Raw genomic sequence first — 21,069 nt, forward strand, 5'->3', positions numbered from 1 at the left:
AACCACAGTGTGAACATATCCCGTCTGTCTTTCTCTCTCTCTGCCATCTTGCAGGTAAAGTTGCCAGGGGTCCTGGGCTGAGCAAGTGGCCAGACCCTCCCACAGTGGGATGTTTTCTCTGCTCCACTCTGGGCTGGTTTCTATTCAAATGTGGGTCAGGGGTGAGGAAGCCTAACGTCATAAGCTTGCAACATGGCGTCCCGAAGGCTGTGAGATGAGCAAGAGGATGGTAAAGAACGCTTGAGAACGATCCTACCGATGTAATAAGGTATTTAAAAGATTTATTTCTCTTTAAGGTGGATTGTAAATGCGCAACGGGGATGCTTTCGTGTCTGATTTGATCGGATCGTTTTTCTCCCAGCTGCTGCAAGGATCGCAAGGGTTTTCGGCGTTACGGTGGTGTTTTTTTTTTTCCACGGCGTGCCAACAAAAAGGGGCTCCGCTGGTGCCTATTCTGGCTCTACCAGCCAGCTTGGCAACCCGAGAAATCCCACATTATTTGTTTTAGTTGATCGCGGCTCCTACTCGAAACCGCAGATAAATGGTTTGCAAATGTTGTGGCGTTTATTTTGGCGTCGTGTGCTTATAAGAGATGCCCCACGGGACGAGTATGTACCAATTCACCAGGCTGGCAGAGCACAGGCGACAGAATGAATCTACAAACGGCTCGTCGTAGCGCTTCACACAAATGTTTTCCACACTTTACCTCGTTTTCTCTGTTTTGATAATCCAATATGTTCAATGAATTGTTTGCTAAAATTAAGGGTAATGAGCTGAATGTTTCATAAATCGATCTCTCTCGTGTAACAGGGTAACACTGAGGTTGTTTTTTTTCAAATAGCTGTAACTTGTACCTAATGTGTAAAAAGAAACCGGATTGATTCTGCTGATTTTACGCACGGTATTTTGCGCAATGATCCTTACAATCATAGAGATGTTACAGCCGAGTGTCACCTGTATTGTTTATGTGTAGGCTAAGCCACCTCGTTCTTAGGTACGGCTAATTAAACAATGATCTAACAGGACTTAACTTGCACATATAAGCTACCCAGTACAATGTAGACGTATAGCCTATACTTTCGGTTTTAAACGTTGTATTAACAATAAACGTGAATTGTATCGATGCAGGGAATTGTATCTGTTTAGCCTATAGGTGGGCTACTGTTACACACCGACCATCTTTGTGGTCGGCTACCGTGTGTGTAACATTAGGCTACATTGTGACCCAAAACTGCTTTATAGAAACAGCGTTGCATGATATTGATTTCCGGGTGTTAATTATTATTCTGATAAAGCAAAAAAAGAAATGAAAAAAGCCACATCGGTGTGTTGAATATTTGATTATTAAACTTTAATTCATGACAACAACAAATCACTTGGTAGCTAATAAAACAATGTATGTGCTCAGTGTTCAGGTGGAAATGCAGCTTGGCTTCTCAGGTGATTAGTGTTGTTAAAGTACCAAGGGGCATAGAGATAATAAGGCACAGGAATGACAGCAATGTGGGTTCCCTTGACTGGCTACTGCTTTGTATAACTAAATGTTTAGTTCTGCAAAATATTTCCACAATATGTCTCTTACTTTGTTTAGTATCAACTTAGAACAATTGATGAATGTCTGATAAGACTGACTGATAACTCTCTTAAAGTCATTTTTGTAATACATTTGTCATTCTTGATGCTTGAGTAATTGCTGTCCTAGCAATAGCCAGAGGCCCTCAGTTGTCCAATATCAGTTATGTCTGTCTACTTTCCTGTATTTGTTCTCGTCATGCATGGCAAAAAGGTTTAGCATAGTCTTGTTTGTAGCTTAATCACACAAAGTGAACTGTGTTTATTCTTTAGATTGGATACATCCAGGGCAGTTTTTAAGTTTTTTTGTTAAGAGATTTTAAAGTGTCACTGTTCTACAGATACTGAGGCATTTCTAGACTCTTGTCTTGGTAAAGTTTGTCACAACTTTAGGGCGATAAGATAAGATGAATCCATATTTTTTCACAATTTGTTATCCTGTTCACGGTTGCAGGGTGCTGTATAATATGAAGACAATAGGACTATATTTTGGCAGGTTACACCCACCTAGAAGTGCAGTTGGAGTGAGAAATTGCTCTGCCTGTTAGCCTAACATTTGGCCTACCAGTTAGCTGAATTGTGCTTTTCAACAATACATTTAAAAATATTTTTTTTAAAGCAGCCATATTATGCTCATTTTCAGGTTCATAATTGTATTTTAAGGTTGTACCAGAATAGGTTTACATGGTTTAATTTTCAAAAAACACCATATTTTTGTTGTACTGCACCGCTCTCTCTCACTGCTGCAGCTCCTCTTTTCACCTGGTCTCTGTTTTAGCTACAGAGTGAGACCTCTTTTCTTCTTCTTCTTCTTCTGTACTATCTTTGATTGCACTCATATGTGCAGTAGCTCAGATGTAGATCATGTCAGCTAGCTAGCTCCATAGACAGTAAAAGAAAGGCTGTTTCTATAACTTTGGTCAGTTACAAGGCAGGATTAGCTGGGAGACTTCTAAATGAGGGTGCACATGTAAGTAGTTGTTTTGTAGATTATGGTGACCTTGTGTGTGTTGTAGCAGTGCTTTGCTATTGAGAACGAGGTAGCATGCTAGCGTTAGCATGCTAACGCTACGAGCTAATGGTTGCAGTTAGCCTGCTCGTTTCGGCTTGTGACGTCACAAGCCGTGCCGATTTTGAACAGCTCATCCAGAGACTGAAGGCAGGACACATTCAGAAACTGTATCTCACTCTAAACAGCATGGATGGATTTTTTTCAAAGTTTGTATGTGTGTGGAAGCACCAGAGACACAACATAACACCCCAAATCCCAGAAAAAGTGATTTTTTCATAATATGGGCACTTTAAAGTTTTTTTTTTTTGGCCTTTTCCGCCTTTTAATGGACAGAACAGGTGAGAAAGGGGAGAGAGAGGGGGAAGACATGCAGGAAATCGTCACAGGTCAGAGTCGAACCCTGGACTTCTGCGTCGAGGCATACACCTCTAAACTACCTGTGTGCCTGCTCTACCCACTGAGCCAGCCCGACCACATCCAAATATATTTTAAACTTTATACACATAATCTAATTTAGTGAGGCTTGTAAAGCTGGAATATGGCTCCTGGCTGTAACTGCCTTAAGTGTTTGATGATGACAATGCTGCATCTGTAACAGCATTAGCTTTGAACACTCCATGTTTAGCTCATGTGATTTTTTTTTTTTTTTTTTTTTTTTTTTCCCAGGAATACAGAAATTATGAACCTCTGTGAGTGACAATACTGTGTTGCATTTTAAAGAGCTGGGGTCAATTATATTACGCTGACAATGTTTTATTTAGGCTTTGCGGCAGATAAGTAGCAAAACTGGTATCTCTACAGAAATACCTAACAGAAATTAGATGAAATATAGACCAGAAAGTTTAATAAAAGCAACCATTGTACTCTGTTTCTTGTTATTTTATCACCAGCCTAACCATCTGCTGTTGTCAAATTTACATTACAATTAGGTCCATCTAGTAATAAGCATCGAACAAGTTAATTTAGGCCATTAAAATGACAAAGTCAAGTCAACTGATCAGTGTGACTTGTTTCATTGATTACTATGGACTACAAAGGGGGGCCTGGAGGGTAATTTGAGGCCCTTGCATGTGTGTGTGCCTCATGATAGTCATGATTGGTCTTGCCTCACCCTACTTGTCCCTTCCCTTCTCAACACACACACAGTATCCTGTGTACATTGTGAACATGGCTTACAGTGGCATGTGTGGGTAGCACAATGCAGTAAGGCTACTTAGACTGTATGTTCTGCTGACATGTTAAACGAGGACTTATAGATTGTGCTAGGCTGTCGTATCTATACGGATCTGTCTGTTCTGTTCTGTGCTGCCTGTTCGAGGGCAGTGTGGTTCGTGCAGTGGCTAAAGCACCTCAGGGCAGGGTTGTTGTTCTTTAAGAAGAAGAAACAGTCTGTGGAATGTAGTGCTGATAGCCAGAAGGTTATGCAGTGTTTAAAGGCTGGAGGAGGAGGAGGGGGTGGCAGCTCTGTAAAACCTTGGACCATACAGGATCTCTCCTTACCCAACATGCCCTCTGCCCTTAGCCAACACGTTAGGCTCCAGGTCATGTGGGTCTGCTGCTTTTTATGGGGTGGAGTGTGGGGGGGTTTATCTCATCAACAAAGTTCATTCTCTCAAGACAGAGGTCACTTTGTCATACCAATCATATGTTCACTTGTTGGTAAAGTGGTTGATTACTTCACAGTTGGCAAAGGTACACAGTTGGATACAGAATGCGTGGGGGCCAGTTGCTGGTAGCCTCAGTGAAAGTCTCAGTGTTAATTTCTGTATTTATATATGTACTACAGGGTGCACTTTGGATGCAGCAACAGAGGCACAAAATACAATGCAGCATGGGGGGGGGGAGGGAGAGAGAGAGAAAAAAAATGTAATTTTGTTACCTAAATTTGCCGGAAGCTTATGCAAAATATATTCAATAAGGCATTTGAAGGGATTTGGCTATGCAGAGAATTCAACCTGCTCCTATTATGTTGTTGCTAGTAATTTTGATCCCCATTTTTGCAAATGTATTAACAGTCATAAGGGAAATCTCCTAAACTACTATTAATCCAACAAAACAGTCCCAGAAAATAAACATTTTAATGTTACAGAACATTTGTCTTTTACATTGTATTTTCAACTGTATAGTCATGACTTACTTCTGCCTGCACATACTCCCATACCTGTAGCTATCCTTAAATCTGGCATTCTGCCCTGTCTGGCCTGTCTTTGTAACTTATTGTACCTATTTTATTATGACATTAAATTGTCTTTAAAATAAAAGGGAGGGGATTGTGCCCAGGTTAGGCAATGCATCCAGCACATCACAACAATAAATGTGATGATTTTTGAGAGAGATTCAAATGAGAGAGAACTTGTATACCTGTTACTCCCTTTGACTTGGCTTTAACATTTAGTATTACCTGTGGATGACATGCACACCACAGAAGACATTCATTCATGACCTTAAGTCAGAAATCTCCAGAATTATTTTCTTCTTTTCACTGGTGTTAATGCCTTGCTGCAAGAAAATCCTAAAATGCAAAAGGTGTTATTTAGACAGGCATTTTTAGACAATGCATGAATTCGCACAGATATGGATCCATGGGTTTGATTACAGGTTGAGTTGTGGACATGTAAGGTGGTTTGTGTGTGTGTGTGAGAGAGTCTCTGCTTTTCTTCCCTTGCTGCACTGCACTGGTACATATGGGGTACGCAGCAACCTTTGGCCCCCTCCTGTGATGAAATGGACGGGGCTCCTTTCATTCCACTGCACCCTGGGCAGGACTTGTTTGTCTGTAACATGGCTGAACTGCCTGACAGAAAATGGGTCTTAATTGGAAGGGTTCTACCCAGACGGCGGTAGGGATACTGTAATTCAAGTTATTCCTCTTTCAGCCATGCAGTACTAGGGTCATTCACCTTTTCACAAGCATTTATATCTAACAATTCTGCAGAAATTCATGTCTCTAAGACAAGGCAGATCAGTCGTTCCTCCTTGTCTTAATGTTTTTGAGCTTTTGTACAGCAGGACGTCTCCCCTGCAGCTTTTCTGAAGAGATTATACCAAGAATTGGATCAGTGTCCAGAATTCCAGCAGATGCTGTGCATCAGAGCTATTCAACCATTTGCCATGGAGAAACAAGTATAGGCAGGTTATTATACCAAGCAAAGACCACAGCTGGTGATTTCACTTTTTATTTCACACTCTGTAGTCTCTGGTTGGAACACAAACCCTGAATGTTCTGCTCTCCTTGGCACCACAGTACTGCACTAGATCATCACTGTATCTAGTTTAGAAAATGAAATCCAAGACTCTGTGGCTTGTTTAGAATTTTATTTCATTAGTTTAGTTAGTTTTGGATTAAGCTTTTTTGCTATGCCATGTATACACCTAACAGGGTTTCTACAGGGGTTTTAACTTTTGTGCATGTGAATGACAAAGACTACAGACAGGGAAAGTATTGCTGTGACAGCAGTCTGGTGGGATGAAAGGAAACATCATTCAAATTAGAAGTGCATGTAACCAATCCAATCTCTGATTAAAACTGAAATAAGCAGGCCAGTTTCCACAGTTGAACAGTAGTTTGTAAATTATGCACACAGCATGCACTGCACAGCATGCCCAAACCAAATTCTCTAAAAGTAAAAAAGTAATAAAAAAAATAAAAATAAAAAAGCAATCCTCATTAATACACTTCTATGTGACTGCATTCAAAACATATCCAAGAGGTAGAATTACTTACTGACCATCTGCATGTAACTGCAGGTTTTACAGGTTACTGCGGTGCATGTAAACACATTCTCCAATTTCCTGCCTTGACCTGATTTGTGCCATTGTTGTGTGTGCATTTAAACCCATTAGCTGTGGACCAAAGTTTCTTGAATGTTTCTTAAAGCTGAAATCATGATTAAATCATGAGCGATGGTTTATTTTCCTCTGATGCAGTAGATATCTCACAGGTGGAGAGGAGCATATAGAGCTGGTAGCCGAAAAGCACAGCTGCTCTGTTTAATCTTCCCATTGTATTGTGAGCCGTCCTTTCACTCACGAGAGAACTGAAACTCAGAAAATTGCAGTACCCACGAGTTCTGCATGGATCAACCTTACCCATGCAGCAGCGTCAGCCATGTTGAAATGGCTCCGAGGTGGTTGCTCGGTGTTTGTATTTCAAACTGGCTTTGTACCATCCCCCTAACCCCTCCCCCACTCCCTCTGCCCACCAGCATACTCTCTCTCTGTGTGTGTGTTTGCGTGTGTGTGCACACGTCGTGTGTGTATGTGTGTGCGTGTGCTTGCGCGCATGTGTACTCAGGGAAGCCTTTTGCTCGTGTACATGATGACTCTCTTTCCCTGTCGGCTTCAAACAGTCTTACCTGCACATCTGTCTGTTCTGCCCATCTTCTGCATTATGTGACCATCTACACAGTTTTACAAAGTCATTACTGTATATTGTTCAAACGAATCGCTTTGAAAGATAACCCTGCTATGTATGATTTTTTTTAAATCCTACTCAGCCTTGTTTTCTATTGGTTGTTTAGCAGATGACCTTTCACAGTAGTAGGGTGTGTTTTGTTATTGCGCCACAGGACTTTGCCTCACCTCTGCCCTCTCTCCTGGCTCTCTACCCTCTGTTCAGGAGATTAGTGCCACAGCCCACTGCTCTCGCAGTCACCATCGCTCCATGAACACTGACTCTGAAAGGTTTACTAGCTCACTGTTTAATCCATAAACTCCTTGCAAAAAGGATGCAATGACAGGCACCAGTAAATTAAGTAAAACCAGATCATCCAGATCGCTGGTGTAACCTGTTAATTTAGAGGAGACTCGCATTAATTCACTGCTGGGGGCACTTTGACGCTCACTAGTTTTCAGTTCCTCACGGACCAACACACTGATGTGTTATCCTGTTGATGTCTGTGTAAACATCCCTTCCTGCTCATCTCCTCTTCAGCAGGATCCTGAAAAAAGTCAAGGTTGAAGCTAAGCAGTAGGGTGCTGTGTTTTTAAAATGAGGTTTCCCCCACTATCATTAAGCCACAGTCATTTTTTTTAAAGTTTATTTTCATTTCATTTATATAGCACTTTAAAAGCAAAGATGTTTGCACCAAAGTGCTTCACAAAGACAAAACATACCAGCATAAAGCACACATACAGTATACATAGATATAGTGGAAATATGACAAGTAGAAACGAGTTAAAAAACAAGTTGAAACTCATGAAATCGCATGAACAGATTATATAGACACACATACATACATACATACATACATACATAAAATAGAAGGAAAGAACACAGATTAATCACAATTAAAAATGAAAAGCCAGAGAATAAAAGTGTCTCTTAAGCTGCATCTTAAAAATATCAACAGACTCCGCCTGTCTAATGGCCTCTGGCAGGCTATTCCAGAGCCGATGAGCTGCTACAGAAAAGCCCTATCACCGGCCTTTTTTTGGTCCGTGATCGGGGCACAGTCAACAAACAGGTATTACTGCAGGCAAGGTAAGCTGATCTGTGCCTGTGCTTGAAGGGCAAAGTCTACCCTGGTCTGCAGTCCGAGCCCAGAGCTGTCTTTGGTTGGTATGTGGTGCCATATTTGGTCAGACCAAGTATTTTTTTCTCACAGCCCTCTTGACCAGCTATCTTGCCACCTCTCAATCTCTCTGCCAGCCTTTGCAGAGGGCCTAGAAAATACAGGGATCCAACCCTGCAGGAAATGCTGTTCGCCTGCTAAGTAACATTATACATATGAACTGGTCATCCTGCATACTGGAAACATTGTGCTAGTTGTTCTAGTAGGGTCATCTTTCTAATGGTTCATCCATCCCTGACACTCCATAACTGTGAGGCTGCGATGCTGTAACAGAACAACAGTCTAGAAATGGTATTGAAAATGTTTCTACTAACTGCAAGGAGCGCTGGGCAGTCACAGATGGAGCTGCCATGATGGTGCAGGCCTATCTGTCTTCTGTGGTATTAAGCTTGCTTTCCTGGGCAGCACTATTGGAAGGGGAGCTGTGCCTACATGTGTCCCACCCTTGCTGCATATAGATCAGCCGTAATCCATTAGCAGCTCCCTGGAATCCAGCCGGCACAGCACCGTACTGGAGGGGCCAGGGGGAGAGGGTAGCTGTGTGGGTGATGGGGGGAGGAGAGAGAGAACGAGGGATGAGAAGAGGAGGGGGTGGGGAAGGGCTCTTTTCTCCTGAGCTGGCTTCTCTACTCTGAGCCCAGCCCCCTTTTTTATGTCGGCCTGCTGGAAAAACCTCTTGAATCCCCCCATAAAGCCTGCAGGTGTGTGTGTGTGTGTGTGTGTGTGTGGAGACTTGACTGATATATGGCTTCCTGGCTGGCATCATAGCAGAGGCCTTTCTTTCTCTAGCAGCCCTCTTCTCCATTACCGCCTGCAGAGCTGAGTGTCGTACACCCCTGTTGCACATTCTGCGATTAACTACAGATCTGGGTTATGCATTCCAGAATAGCTCATTATAATTCACGTTGGGGACAGCGAACTGTTCCTGTGGTGTGTTCATGCCTGGTGTGAGGGTGGGAGGATAGAGAGAAAGGAGGAGAAGAAGAGGAAAGACGGGGGAGGGGAAGAAGACCATGAGTAGAAGTGTCAAAGCAGAGGAGGCAAGCCCAGACCTGTACCTGAGACTAATGATTAGTGATGGGAAAACTCTGTCTTTTCAGTGTACTGAATCACTATGATCAGTTCACAAAAGATTTTTTCAAAAGATGCGTTCATTGAATTGTTCAGTGCTTGACCAGAGCTCAGACTGTAGTAGTCCCACTCACTGAATCAAACCGAACTACGTCTGAATGTTCAGTTCAGCTCACTGGTGAACTGAGAACAGAGAGTTTAGTCATGTACCGTTTATAAACTGAAAGCTGAAGTCCTATATATACAGTATATTTTTTGACCCCTAATTATTGAATAAATATTTGGGAGTTAGTACTACTTCCTACTTTGAGAGACATGAGAGAGGTAAAAACAGTTGTTTGTATAGCTGGCATAGGTGTCTCAAACCGGGGTTTACGTAAGACTTTTTTGACGGCCAATATTTTTCATAAATAATATACAGAACAAGTGTATAGATTATGCAATGATAAGGGCATGAAGAGAAAAGATGAACTGTAAAGTATATAAATAGAAGACTGGCCTATGGTCGCATTTGTAGAGAGGATTTCTGTAGTGCATATGCAATAACAGGCCAGTTTTTTATGCTCTTGTTTTTTTTAAGCTGCTGTACCCTGTCAAACTTTAATAAATTAAACTGAATGTTGCCGTTACCGTTTGCAACAGGCTCAAATTAGACTACTTAAAGTTCCGGTCGATCGGCCGTAGTGTTCCTTTTAATCTGTCAAATCTTCCGGCTAACGTAAGCCCTGCATCAAACATAGAATTATCGCTTTTATTATTTTTTTCAAAAGGATCCAAAAATAACTTTCCTTGATGGATTACCATACTAACCTCTGGATGGATTATAATTACAATGACGGCTCGTTTTAACGGCTGAATGGTGCGCTGCAGGATAGTTTTTAGAAGTAAGTCGCAACACATCTGTTACAGAGTCATTGCAGCTACATTTAATGTAAGCAACCAGCTGTGTATTTCCTGTCTTGAACACACGCTATTCTTCCTGTGAACCTATGACTTAAATCAGTCACTCAGTGAGTCCTTGCTTCTGTAACTCTAGCTGAGTTGAGGAACCACTCCCTTCTTTCCTGCTGCGTATTATGAAACATGATTTTCAGTAAATCTCTGTTTGCACTGGGTGGAAATGGCACATTTTCACATGTATTTACGGCTTGAGTTAAGCATTTCTCTGCATTGCTATGTAATCTCCTGTAATACGGTATACACCCTGCTCTGATCAGTGGCATTAAAGATGTGTGTCTATTTTCCCAGCATGCCTAGGGCTTTAAGAACATGCTAAATATGAGTCAATAACACACCCTGGTGCTTTAACTAAAGCACACTACTACTGTTACATCACACCTGTGCTGTCGAGAGACTATGCATCTATTGCAGTACATTTCTTTCACAAAATTTGTTTGTTCAGTGTCATACGTACCACAACGGTCATAACTATGTAGTTTAACAGTAAATGAGATTCTGTCCTAATTCTTTAAATGAGGGCCTCTCTGGAGGATCAGGTGTTGCTGTCCTTGTCTTTAAACCCCCCCCACCCCCCAAGCCCCCTCCTCTGCCCTAGCTCCTGTGTAGTTTAGCTTACCTGCTCAGGTGTCACCTAATCCCTCCCCCCCGGCCCTGCTGTGGCACTGACCCCCACCCCCAGACAATGGGGCAAGGCTGACATTACCATGACCTAATGAAGGCTAGAGTTGGCCTAGTTTCCAAAGAGGGCACCCCACCGAAACCTGTTACTCCACAGAGATAGGGAAGAGAAGCTGATGGGAGGCACCTTAGGAAAGTAGTTACTTTACCCTTTCTTCTTCTCCGCCCCTTTGGCTTTTGTGCCAGAACAGTGGCAATGTGTATCAGAACTTGATCCATGTAGGGTTGTAATTTGATAAAAAAGGAAGTTGAGAGGAAGGAAAGGGTTCCAGTTTGATTATGTGGCATGCTGTGCTAACAGTTTGCTACTTTCCTTGTGAGCGCTAAAAGCTTAGATTGATGTACTCACTGTACAGTCATAACACATGCAATTTAATTGTTAGATATGTCAGACATGCAAGCACTGTCATTTTTTTCAGTCTGTATTGCATTTTAATCCTGTAATAAACTGGAAATTAAACCAAGCTTGCACAAAAACACATTGTTTTCGAACAATGCGAGCTCTGTCGGTACAACTAGCTAGTACAACACATTGCCAGGTCAACATTTTTGGGCTTTTTCTCATTGCCAACTCAAGTATGGAAACATTTTGTGCGCTCTGTTAAAGACCTCTACTCTTCTTTCATTTCTTTACTCTAGCTTACACACTGAATGGAACGGCCTGTCATTGATCATGGTACCAGTCTAACTGTCTTAAATGTGAAACTAACCACTTTTTCTTTTCTTTTTGCAGCTTCAGGTGGTGCTCGTGTAGGAAGAGAGAGCGAAGGAAAGAAGGAAGGTGGAAATGGAACTGCCAAATCATGCCAAACAACTGCTGCTGCAACTAAACCAGCAGAGAGCCAAGGGCTTCCTGTGTGATGTTATCATCGTGGTGGAGAATGCACTCTTCCGTGCCCACAAGAACATCCTGGCTGCAAGCAGCATCTACTTCAAATCTTTGGTCCTCCACGATAACCTCATTAACCTTGACACAGAGATGGTTAACCCCTCTGTATTCAGACAAGTTCTGGACTTCATCTACACTGGGAAGCTCCTGTCCTCGTCAGACCAGAGCAGTGAGCGGAACTTCAGTGCCCTCTTAACCGCAGCCAGCTACCTCCAGCTCCATGACCTCGCTGCTCTGTGCAGAAAGAAGCTCAAGCGCAGTGGTGGGAAAGCCCTGCCAGGTAAACCCTCCACTCCAGGTCCCCTCAGCCGCTTACGCCTCAACAACCAGCGCCTTTCCACTTCTACCCCTGCTGGCCCCAAAAACCACTATCCTCCGACCCCCTCCGATGCCGACCAGCCACAGCCAGATGAAGGCCTTCGGGACAAGCTCTCAGACGATGAAATGTTTGTTGGCAGCTCTGGGAGGAATGGGAATGGAGGGAATGGCAGCAGTAACGGTAACCTCAGCAGTGGAGGAAGTGCTGGGGAACCAGACCTTGGACTAGACCTGTCCAAGAAGAGCCCTCCCTCTGTGGGCACAGCCACGGATGCCCTCAGCCCACACAGCAACTCCCAAGAGTCCCCTCAATCTGCCTCAGTATCCACAACCAACAGTGCCTCACTGGATGACTCCTCTACCACCCTACCAGGTGTGGACACCTGTGGCTCTGAAACCATGGAGCTCAACTCCTCTTCTAAAGCCTCAGAAGAAACCCAAAACCAGCCTGATGGCCCCCCACCCCAGAAGAAATCCCGGCAGGGTGCTCGCAAGAACGAATGGCCCAAGAAAGAGGCGTCAGGGTTGAAGTCTGAAGATCATGACAGGTCCCTGGTTAATGGGGTGATTGTGGGTCCTAAAGATGGCCGCTCCTCTGACCAGTCCTTCCAGTGCAAAGATGAGGAAGAAGGAGAGAATGGCCAGGACCACACTGATGAGAGTGGGCAAAGTGACGGAGAGAGTGCAGGAGGTGGAGGAGGAACAGGAGGGGGACACCACAGCGCCAACTACGTGTACCGGCAGGAAGGTTTTGAGCCAGCATTTGGAGACAACCTCTATGTGTGCATTCCCTGTGGTAAGGGTTTCCCCAGTTCTGAGCAGCTCAATGCTCATGTGGAGACACACAATGAGGATGAGCTCTACATCAAAGAGGAGGGAGGGACCTTTGTGAAAGAGGAAGATGAGGAGGAGGCAGAGGACCTCTCTGCCCCCGTGGGACCCTCCAGCTTTGGCTCTGAAACACGTCCGTTCAAGTGTACAGTCTGCAGTAAGAGCTACAAAGACCCGGCAACTCTGAGACAACATGAAAAGAGCCATTGGCTGACCAGGCCTTTCCCCTGCAACATCTGTGGCAAAATGTTCACCCAGAGAGGCACCATGACACGCCACATGCGCAGCCACCTTGGCCTCAAGCCGTTTGCATGTGAAGAGTGTGGCATGCGCTTCACACGCCAGTACCGTCTGACAGAGCACATGCGTGTCCACTCTGGAGAGAAGCCCTATGAATGCCAGCTATGCGGGGGGAAGTTTACCCAGCAGCGCAACCTCATCAGTCACCTGAGAATGCACACCTCACCCACTTAGAAATGCATCAAGCCAAAGAACTCTGGGAATAGAAAAAAAACATTTCTCTACCTTTCCATCTCAACAGCAAAGAAACGCACATGTACACATTCACATGCAGACACTCACAGTTCCTCATACTAATTCCAGTTTACGACGCCCTGGCTAAGTGAATGACGTAGCTGTTAGCCACAGTGGGCTCTTGGTGACGGTGGGAACTTGTTGATGCAAGGTTCATGTCATCATTTATATCAAGCGACGTCTGCAGCTCACCTCTCAGGAGTTCTAGAGGGACAATTACTCCTGTCTCTCTCCAAAGTCACAAAGCCATGGTAGAGTGGCATGACTTCTGGTCTGCATTGCAAGTCTGTAAATTGTGAATGTGGTACTAATATAACCTCACCGCATACCCCTCAGCAGCCTTTCTCTCTTCTACTTTGAGCATTGAGTTTTTCAGATTGATCACCAAACTGATTAACTTAAGAGTCCCCTCTGTATTCCAGTGCTATTTTGACCAAAAACCCGTGCAAACAATACTGGCAATAATTCAGCAAAAAGATTATTTTTACCCTGACCGCTTTATATACTTTGCTATATTGGTGATGGGGATCTGTATGTAAGAGGAGGGGTAACTGGGTTTGGGACCATCTCCATGCTTTAACTAAAAGTCTTGAAAGAAATGGTGGGATGACATTGGATTAAGTTGTAGTTTTAGTTTTACAGACCACAAATACGCAAAGTCCTCTCTACAGCTGTTCACAGTAATTTTAGAGAGGATTTTCATTGTTTTTGGTTTTGCCTGCTAGTGCTCCCAGGAGTGAATCCTGGTTGGAAAAATTAACCCCTTTGAGGTACTTGATTTACTTAAAGAACTTGTAATGTTTCAGTGAATGTTTAAACTGGAAAGTCTTGGGATTTTTCTTGTGGAGGGGAGGGATTTTGGTGGGGGGCGGGGGGGGTAGTTTAGTGGGGGTAAGGAGAGGGTATTTCAGACTGAACATTATGTTCAGTGGGTACGTTTATTTTTTTGTCTGTATAACTTCCTCCCCTCAGAAAAAAGAAAAGTCTATTTATATAGACTTGTGACCTCGCTACCTCTGATTACTCTTACGAACTCTATGTTGATTAGTTGAAAGTTCCTATGTAATTAATTGTAAAAAGTGTGTAGATTATGGTAACGTTTCACCTAATGCTTTAACCTGCCCATCTCTCAACACAGGTTTTTAATGCTCATAGATTTTACACAATATTGTTTTTAGCTGTTTTTACTTGTCAAATATAGCTTTTTGGGCACCCTGCTCAGTGTAGCTCCACCTCAAAGTACTGTAGCTTCCTGCCTTGAGCAAAAAGTGTTTAGTTAGTGTAGATGTATAGTGTTCCAAAGATCTTATGAATGTTGAGGAGAACAGAGCTAACTAACCTTGCTAGACAAGTTCATAACCAAAGTTTTTAAAAAGATGTACTTAAGATATATAGCATACTAAATTATTTCACTTTTGATTTCTTTTTGCTGTATAAAACAAAATATGAATTTATATTCTAAGTCCAGACAAAGAAATCCACTCTTGATGGAGTTTTGGCCAATGACTCTGAGACTAAGGAAGGTTCTCGTGGTTTGCAAAGAAAGCTTGTGCTGATTGGTGGGCCGGTATAATATAAACTTTACCACCTAACGAAAATGGTAACGTTTAAAAACGTGTTCACTGAACATGTTTTTGGTTTCTTTCTGTTTGTGTCCAGAGTTCCTATCACTTTATATTCCCTGACTTTAAAAACAGGACTTGATGACATTGTATGTGTTCTGTTCAGACCAAAAAAAAGAAAAAGAAAAAAAAAGATAGGAATTATAATCAGAATTTTAATGTGAAGTTCAAGTTGCTTGTTAGTTTTTTGAGCCAGACTTGTGAAAACATGTAATAAGAAGGGAGAAGCAGAGATGCACTGGACAGTTGGACAACTCATTGGTCTTGTGTGGCATCCTCTTGTTTCTGATTGTATTCCATTATATCACAGGAGGATTTTAAATTATTATAAATCTCTAAAGCTTTACCTCATAAGCAACCATAAGTTGGGAATGGCCCCTCTGTTGCCTGTGGGTTTCACTGAAACCTGTCCAGTGTATCTACTCTTAACAGTTACACTCTGGAGCATGAACCTTCACTACAAGTTTTTGGTATAGGCATTCCTCTATTATGTTGGTTTAACTTGGTCTTCTTGATTTTCTTTTTATTCCTCTTTTGTCCTCATGTTATGATCTGTGAAATGTTTGTTATCATAGGGATGCAGCTACAGTTACACAAACATCACTACCGTTTTAAGGTACCTGCGTCCTGGACTCCCAGAGTTGTTACTTGGTTATGTTGGATGTTGGTGTCTTGCTGTTAAGCAGGTGCTGTTAAGTGATTGCATGGTACATCTATGACTTTTTCACACTCCCCACTCCCCAACCACAAACATTTATCACCTGATCCACTGTTGCTTGTGACCTCTTCTAGCTTAAGAGGGAGTCCACAATGCATTGCCTTCAAACGTTATTGTCAGCACTTACTGCAGTACAGCATAATGTCTGTCACGCAAAAGGTGTTTTTGTACATCAAGATCTCTAGCCATGTCTGCAAAAGACTTTGCAGCTGCATTTGAATGCTTGCTTGTTTGACATAACGAAGAATAGAAACTACGAACTCCAACTGTGACCACACTACTACTATTATTACTACTACTACTACTACTACTACTAGTACTACTACTATTCAAATACTTCAGGGATTGTTTTGCATCTGTGAATGCAGACTCTCAGCTACATTTGTAAGACATAGTATTGTATCGATTTCTCTGTATTTTAATCATGGGAAAAGCAAAACACTAGTTTCATATTTAAGACAAACAGGGGGGTACTTTTTCAACTAACACAAAGAGCCTTGACAAAGGCGAGGCAGCTCGAAACAAGTCTACATTTTAGTTAGTAACGCAGTATGTTCAGAAATAGTTGCAAAGTTGTACAAAGAACTAAGAAGAAGAAAAAAAGCTCATACCCAAATCCACAAACTATTTTTTAAACCAAAGCACATTTGAATGATTATGGAACCATGTGTGGCTCTAAAAAGAAACATGTATTTATCTCATTGTTTACATAAACTTTTACAGTTTTACAGACCTCAGTCGAGGCTCGGCCAGTCAGAGAGGTGATTTTGTGTGTATTTCTTTTGAAAGATGCTTTTCCACAGAGGTTGCTGCCAAAACGTAAGCATAGCGTCAAACATGGGGTGAACTGCTGCATATTCAATTCAGGGGAGGGGTGTGTGGTTTAGGGGCACCCCCCTCTCTGCCAGCTGGCTTTGGGGTGACCCTGCGCCCCACGCCCCCTGCCCTCTGGCCCTTCTTCAGATGGGACTGCAGTGATGGGGGTGGGCAGTGCGTCCTTGACGTATTAATCAAAAGGCATTGTTAGTCAGGGTCTTTAGCTCAATTTTGTTTCTGTGTTTACCCAAATGTATTTGAGGACTACCTCTGCTGCTTGGGTCTCATACTATGTAGGAGTGGGTGGGTGATGCTTGAATGGTTTGGGTTGTTTTAGTAACATGGTACATCTCTTATGCTGGCGGTTCTTGAAACTTATCTGGACAATGTAGCTTTGATTTGTTCAATGCATGTAAACAGGCTTATCTGGTAGTCTTAACTGTGAATGTTATTGTTGTTTTTCTGCTTTTTATGATGTCTTGAAAGTATTTTTGTTTTTTTAGCTGCCTGTGTTCTGTGGGTAAAAGCAGCACAAACCTCTGGCTGGCCGGGCCTCATACAAAGTTGGTGCAAACACTTATTGACAGTGTTCTTTTTATCAAATGTCTATTGTCAGTGATGAATGTATTTATTTCTGGTCCTGCCCTCACCTCTGCAAAATAATTTGCTCAGTGTGTGAGACGGAGGTGGAGGCAGGACCCCCTTTTTATTTTATTTTATTTTTTTGTTTTGAGGATTTCAAGCTGAGAATCAAAAATGAGACACAAAACATAGCCATTAACCACAATCTGTGAAGTTGACCTTTTTGTGGGAGAACTGATTTTATTTTTTCCAACTCAAAGAAAATGGTCTATGGCATTTAATATCTTCTTTCAGTTATGCCTGACAGTCTGTAGGGTTTTTATTTCATGTGATTCACTATGGGTGTTTTTGTTTGCCCATGTGATGTCTTGAGTTCTCACTGAATGACTGCACACCAGGGGTATTGAACTTTAACCCTAGTGTGTGTCTTTGGACACAGGCAGGACACTTACCTGCCTGTGCAGAACGGAGGCTACTGTATCTTTTTAAGCTTGCTCTCCCTGGGTGTTGCCATTTTGCTGTCATTTAAAAAAAAAAAAAAAAAAAATTACCTTCACACAGCAGAAACATGCACATAATCGACACTTCTCTCCGCTGAACGATAGTTCTTATGACGATGTTATATTTCTTGTCTTAAACCACTTAAGCCACTTCTTCCTTCTCTTTTACATGACGTATGTGTTTTTAGTGTCCATTAGTTCTACATCGGAGGATTTTAGAAACGTTGGGTGAGATAGCTTTACTAAGTGCACTTTGTATGTTTTTCAAAGCCTCTGGGAATACCTGGGCACTCTCATATCAGTTCCCATTTAACTGACAGTTTACTCTTTGTCTTTCTCTTCTTACCTCATCATTGTTCCTGTGTGTTTGTTGAAATATCATATCATTATGCAGTGTTAAAAAGCTTTAAAAATGAATATAGAAAGCAGGAAACGCAACTGAGAGACTACTTGGCTCTAAGCATTCACATGTCATCTCATTTCTTGGTTTTATTGTTGTTACACGTACGGTTGTTACTATTACCATCCTCTCCAGGCATTTTGTATAGTAGAGGGGCTGGTCTGTCCAGTTATTATGGAGATGCTCCTTCTTACCTCGGCAGACTAAACCAAAGCCAGTTTTAAAATGGCCTCCAGTGCTATGGAGGCATTTCTAAGCTTTATTGTCCCTTGCTGTATCTCAGATACACCTGACCCCCTGCTTTAGCCCTTTGACCCTCTATAATCTCTGTTACTGCGCATGCGACTTTATCCTCAGCTCTGCTGCATTTACAGTATTTACTGTACCTCCAGTGATGTTGTGCAGTAGTGACTGAAAAACAGAAAACACCAAATTACCTCAAAACTTGCAGTGTTTACAAAAATGTGCTATCTTACCATTACATCTCAGCATTTCTTTTTTTTTTTTTTTTTTTTTTGCCGTCCATCTGTAACCAAAATATCCTTTTGACATGGAGTTTGTAGCAGCATATTTGTACATCTTTTCGTTTTTTTAAAGGCACAGTGTCACTTTGATGTGCACTAAATTAATAAAAAAGACATGATTAGCTGCTAAAAAAAAGTACTTGAAGAGTTGATTAGTGGAGCTGCCCATGAAGTGGATGTATCAAGCTTCCTCTCTGGTCTGTTTTCTTCAGGAACATCTTCTCAATAATGTATCAGGATCCGTAGGCTGAGAGGCTCTGGAATGGACATGTAGGGTCTTTGCTGATGAATAATTAAAGGCCGAGAAGCCCTCCCACTTGGCAAACACACTTCACATGCAAAGGTGTACACACCCAGGTGGACTTTTGCTGGCATGTATGCGCATACACCTCCACTCATGCAAACACAGATGCCACCGTCTAGACTTCAAACACAACCTAACATGCACACAACAGTATTTAAGGTGAGATTCTGTGACCCTTTTTCGTGGCTTTTGGCAGCACCCAGGCTGGGCTCTCTTTATCTCCACTCCTCAGAGAGCTCATATTCAGGTCAGAGCCACCGCCGTGCATAGCGATGGGGGCTCGCAAACTCAAAGTGTCATAAAAGTGTAATACAGCTGACCTCAGCACTCACAACCTTGCAGTCTTAATGTACAGCAGTGAGAAAAAATAAACTGTTATTTTATGATCTTTTCATTAAAAGCTTGATTGAAAACCAAGACTGCTTTTGACTTTTCTTTGTTTTGTGTTGCTAACTCTCAAGAACAAGTCTCATTCTGTCATTGTGTAAGTGATCCTGATCGTAGATAATATCTGAGTATTGTCTTCCCGCTCACAGGTAACGTGTCCTGTCTCATTTCAGGTAATAGCTACCCTGTGCAGTTAGCCTTGAGGTTAATTTATGTACATTCTATAAATACGTATGTCTAAGTGAAACGTGCTGTACGTGTGTTTTTCATTCCTGTGAAGTAAAATCCTGTCTGCAATTTTCTTCATAGACAATAGATACAAGGATTCTTGAGTCGTTTCCTTTTGCCACATTGCAAAGTTGTAATATTTGCCACTGATTCTCCAGTTATTCAGTGACTGACTTTCTGGCCTTTTTGTACCTCCTATAAGTTGCCTTATGATGCCTTGAAAATTCCTATACAAATGATTTTTTTTTTTTTTTGTATGACTGACGCATATTGCTAATTAGTCTTCAAGTTCATACGAATCACAGCTGCATTTGTCGTTGGGATTAACAATATTTACTTCCACAATTGCAAATGTTTGACCAGTCACAAACATTGCAAAAGTGTAAAACGGCAAAGGGAAAAGTCTTCTTAAAATAAGCCAAACACAGGGAAACTGCACCAGTGGTCACAAGAAAACCCCCAGTGACATTAAGGTGCACTTAAAACAGTATGTTGCATGGGTTGCTGGGTAGCTCACCTGATAGTGTGCGCCCCATGTACAGCAGCTCAGTCCTCATTGCAGCGGCTACAGGTTCAATTCCAACCTGCAGCCCTTTGCTGCATGTCATTCCCACTCTCTCTCCCCTTTCATGTCCAAGCTGTCCTATCAAATAAAGGCCTAAAATGCCCCAAAATAATAATCTTAAAACAGTAGTTTCAGCACAAACAAAAGATGATTAAAATAATGACACATCAGGCACAGCACTGAAGTTCTGCTCACATCAGCTGTCACGTCAGTATTTTATTGATGGATCATATCAATCAAATCAATCAAGTGTTTTAGGGCCTTTGTAAACTGTCTCTACTGATTCTCTAATCCCAGCGCTGATTGCTGCACAACTCCCTCTATCGTGTCATTGAAGCTTTAGTATTATCTTGCTAAGCTCGTGTTCATATACAGTTTTGTATCTGATGCTGTATCTTAAGTGTTTGAGGATTAGCTCTCTGCAGGATCCTCATTGCTGTTGGGATTCTGACGGAGAGCTCCCTCAAACGGTGGAGCCTTTTCCGCCAAATCTAACTTAAAACAACTTGCAATGAATGCTCAATTCTTTGACACAAGTGTCTCTGACTGAAACACATTTAAATGCAACATTCAAATATGTACCTACAAGGAGAGGTACAGGAGCAGAACAATACCACTTGAATTAGTGTCCTTGAGTGACTTCCAGGAAATCATTGCGCCTTCTACACTGCGGTCACCCCAGCAGTCATCCTGCTTACAGTCTTCATACTTAGCTATGCTAATCGTCTCCTAGCTATGGCTTCATAATTAACGTTCAAATTGTATCAATCTTCTCATCTAACGCTCAGCATTAGGCAAAATTTTTGGATTTCCCAACATTTCAAACTATTCCTTTAAGATTAAACAAATTCTCATGAAAACTGATCATGATGAGCTTTACCTAACTGTATTGTTTTTACTATCATCTCCACCTACTGTAGTTAGGACAGGCCCAGCTGTGGTAAACACTGCGCCTTTTTCAACCCATCTACAGCCCCCTCCCCCC

General features: G+C 42.2%; 1 protein-coding gene across 1 annotated transcript; it reads left to right on the forward strand.

The window, feature by feature from the left end:
- On the forward strand, positions 1 to 19,321 carry hic2 (hypermethylated in cancer 2). The gene is made up of 2 exons (XM_031305720.2): positions 1 to 268; positions 11,600 to 19,321. The coding sequence occupies exon 2, from the start codon at positions 11,654 to 11,656 to the stop codon at positions 13,376 to 13,378; it is 1,725 nt and encodes a 574-aa protein (XP_031161580.1). The 5' UTR covers positions 1 to 268; positions 11,600 to 11,653; the 3' UTR covers positions 13,379 to 19,321.
- Positions 19,322 to 21,069: the final 1,748 nt, after the last annotated feature.

The sequence above is a fragment of the Sander lucioperca genome, chromosome 2 (genome assembly GCF_008315115.2).
Source record: "Sander lucioperca isolate FBNREF2018 chromosome 2, SLUC_FBN_1.2, whole genome shotgun sequence".
NCBI classification, from domain to species: Eukaryota; Metazoa; Chordata; class Actinopteri; order Perciformes; family Percidae; genus Sander; species Sander lucioperca.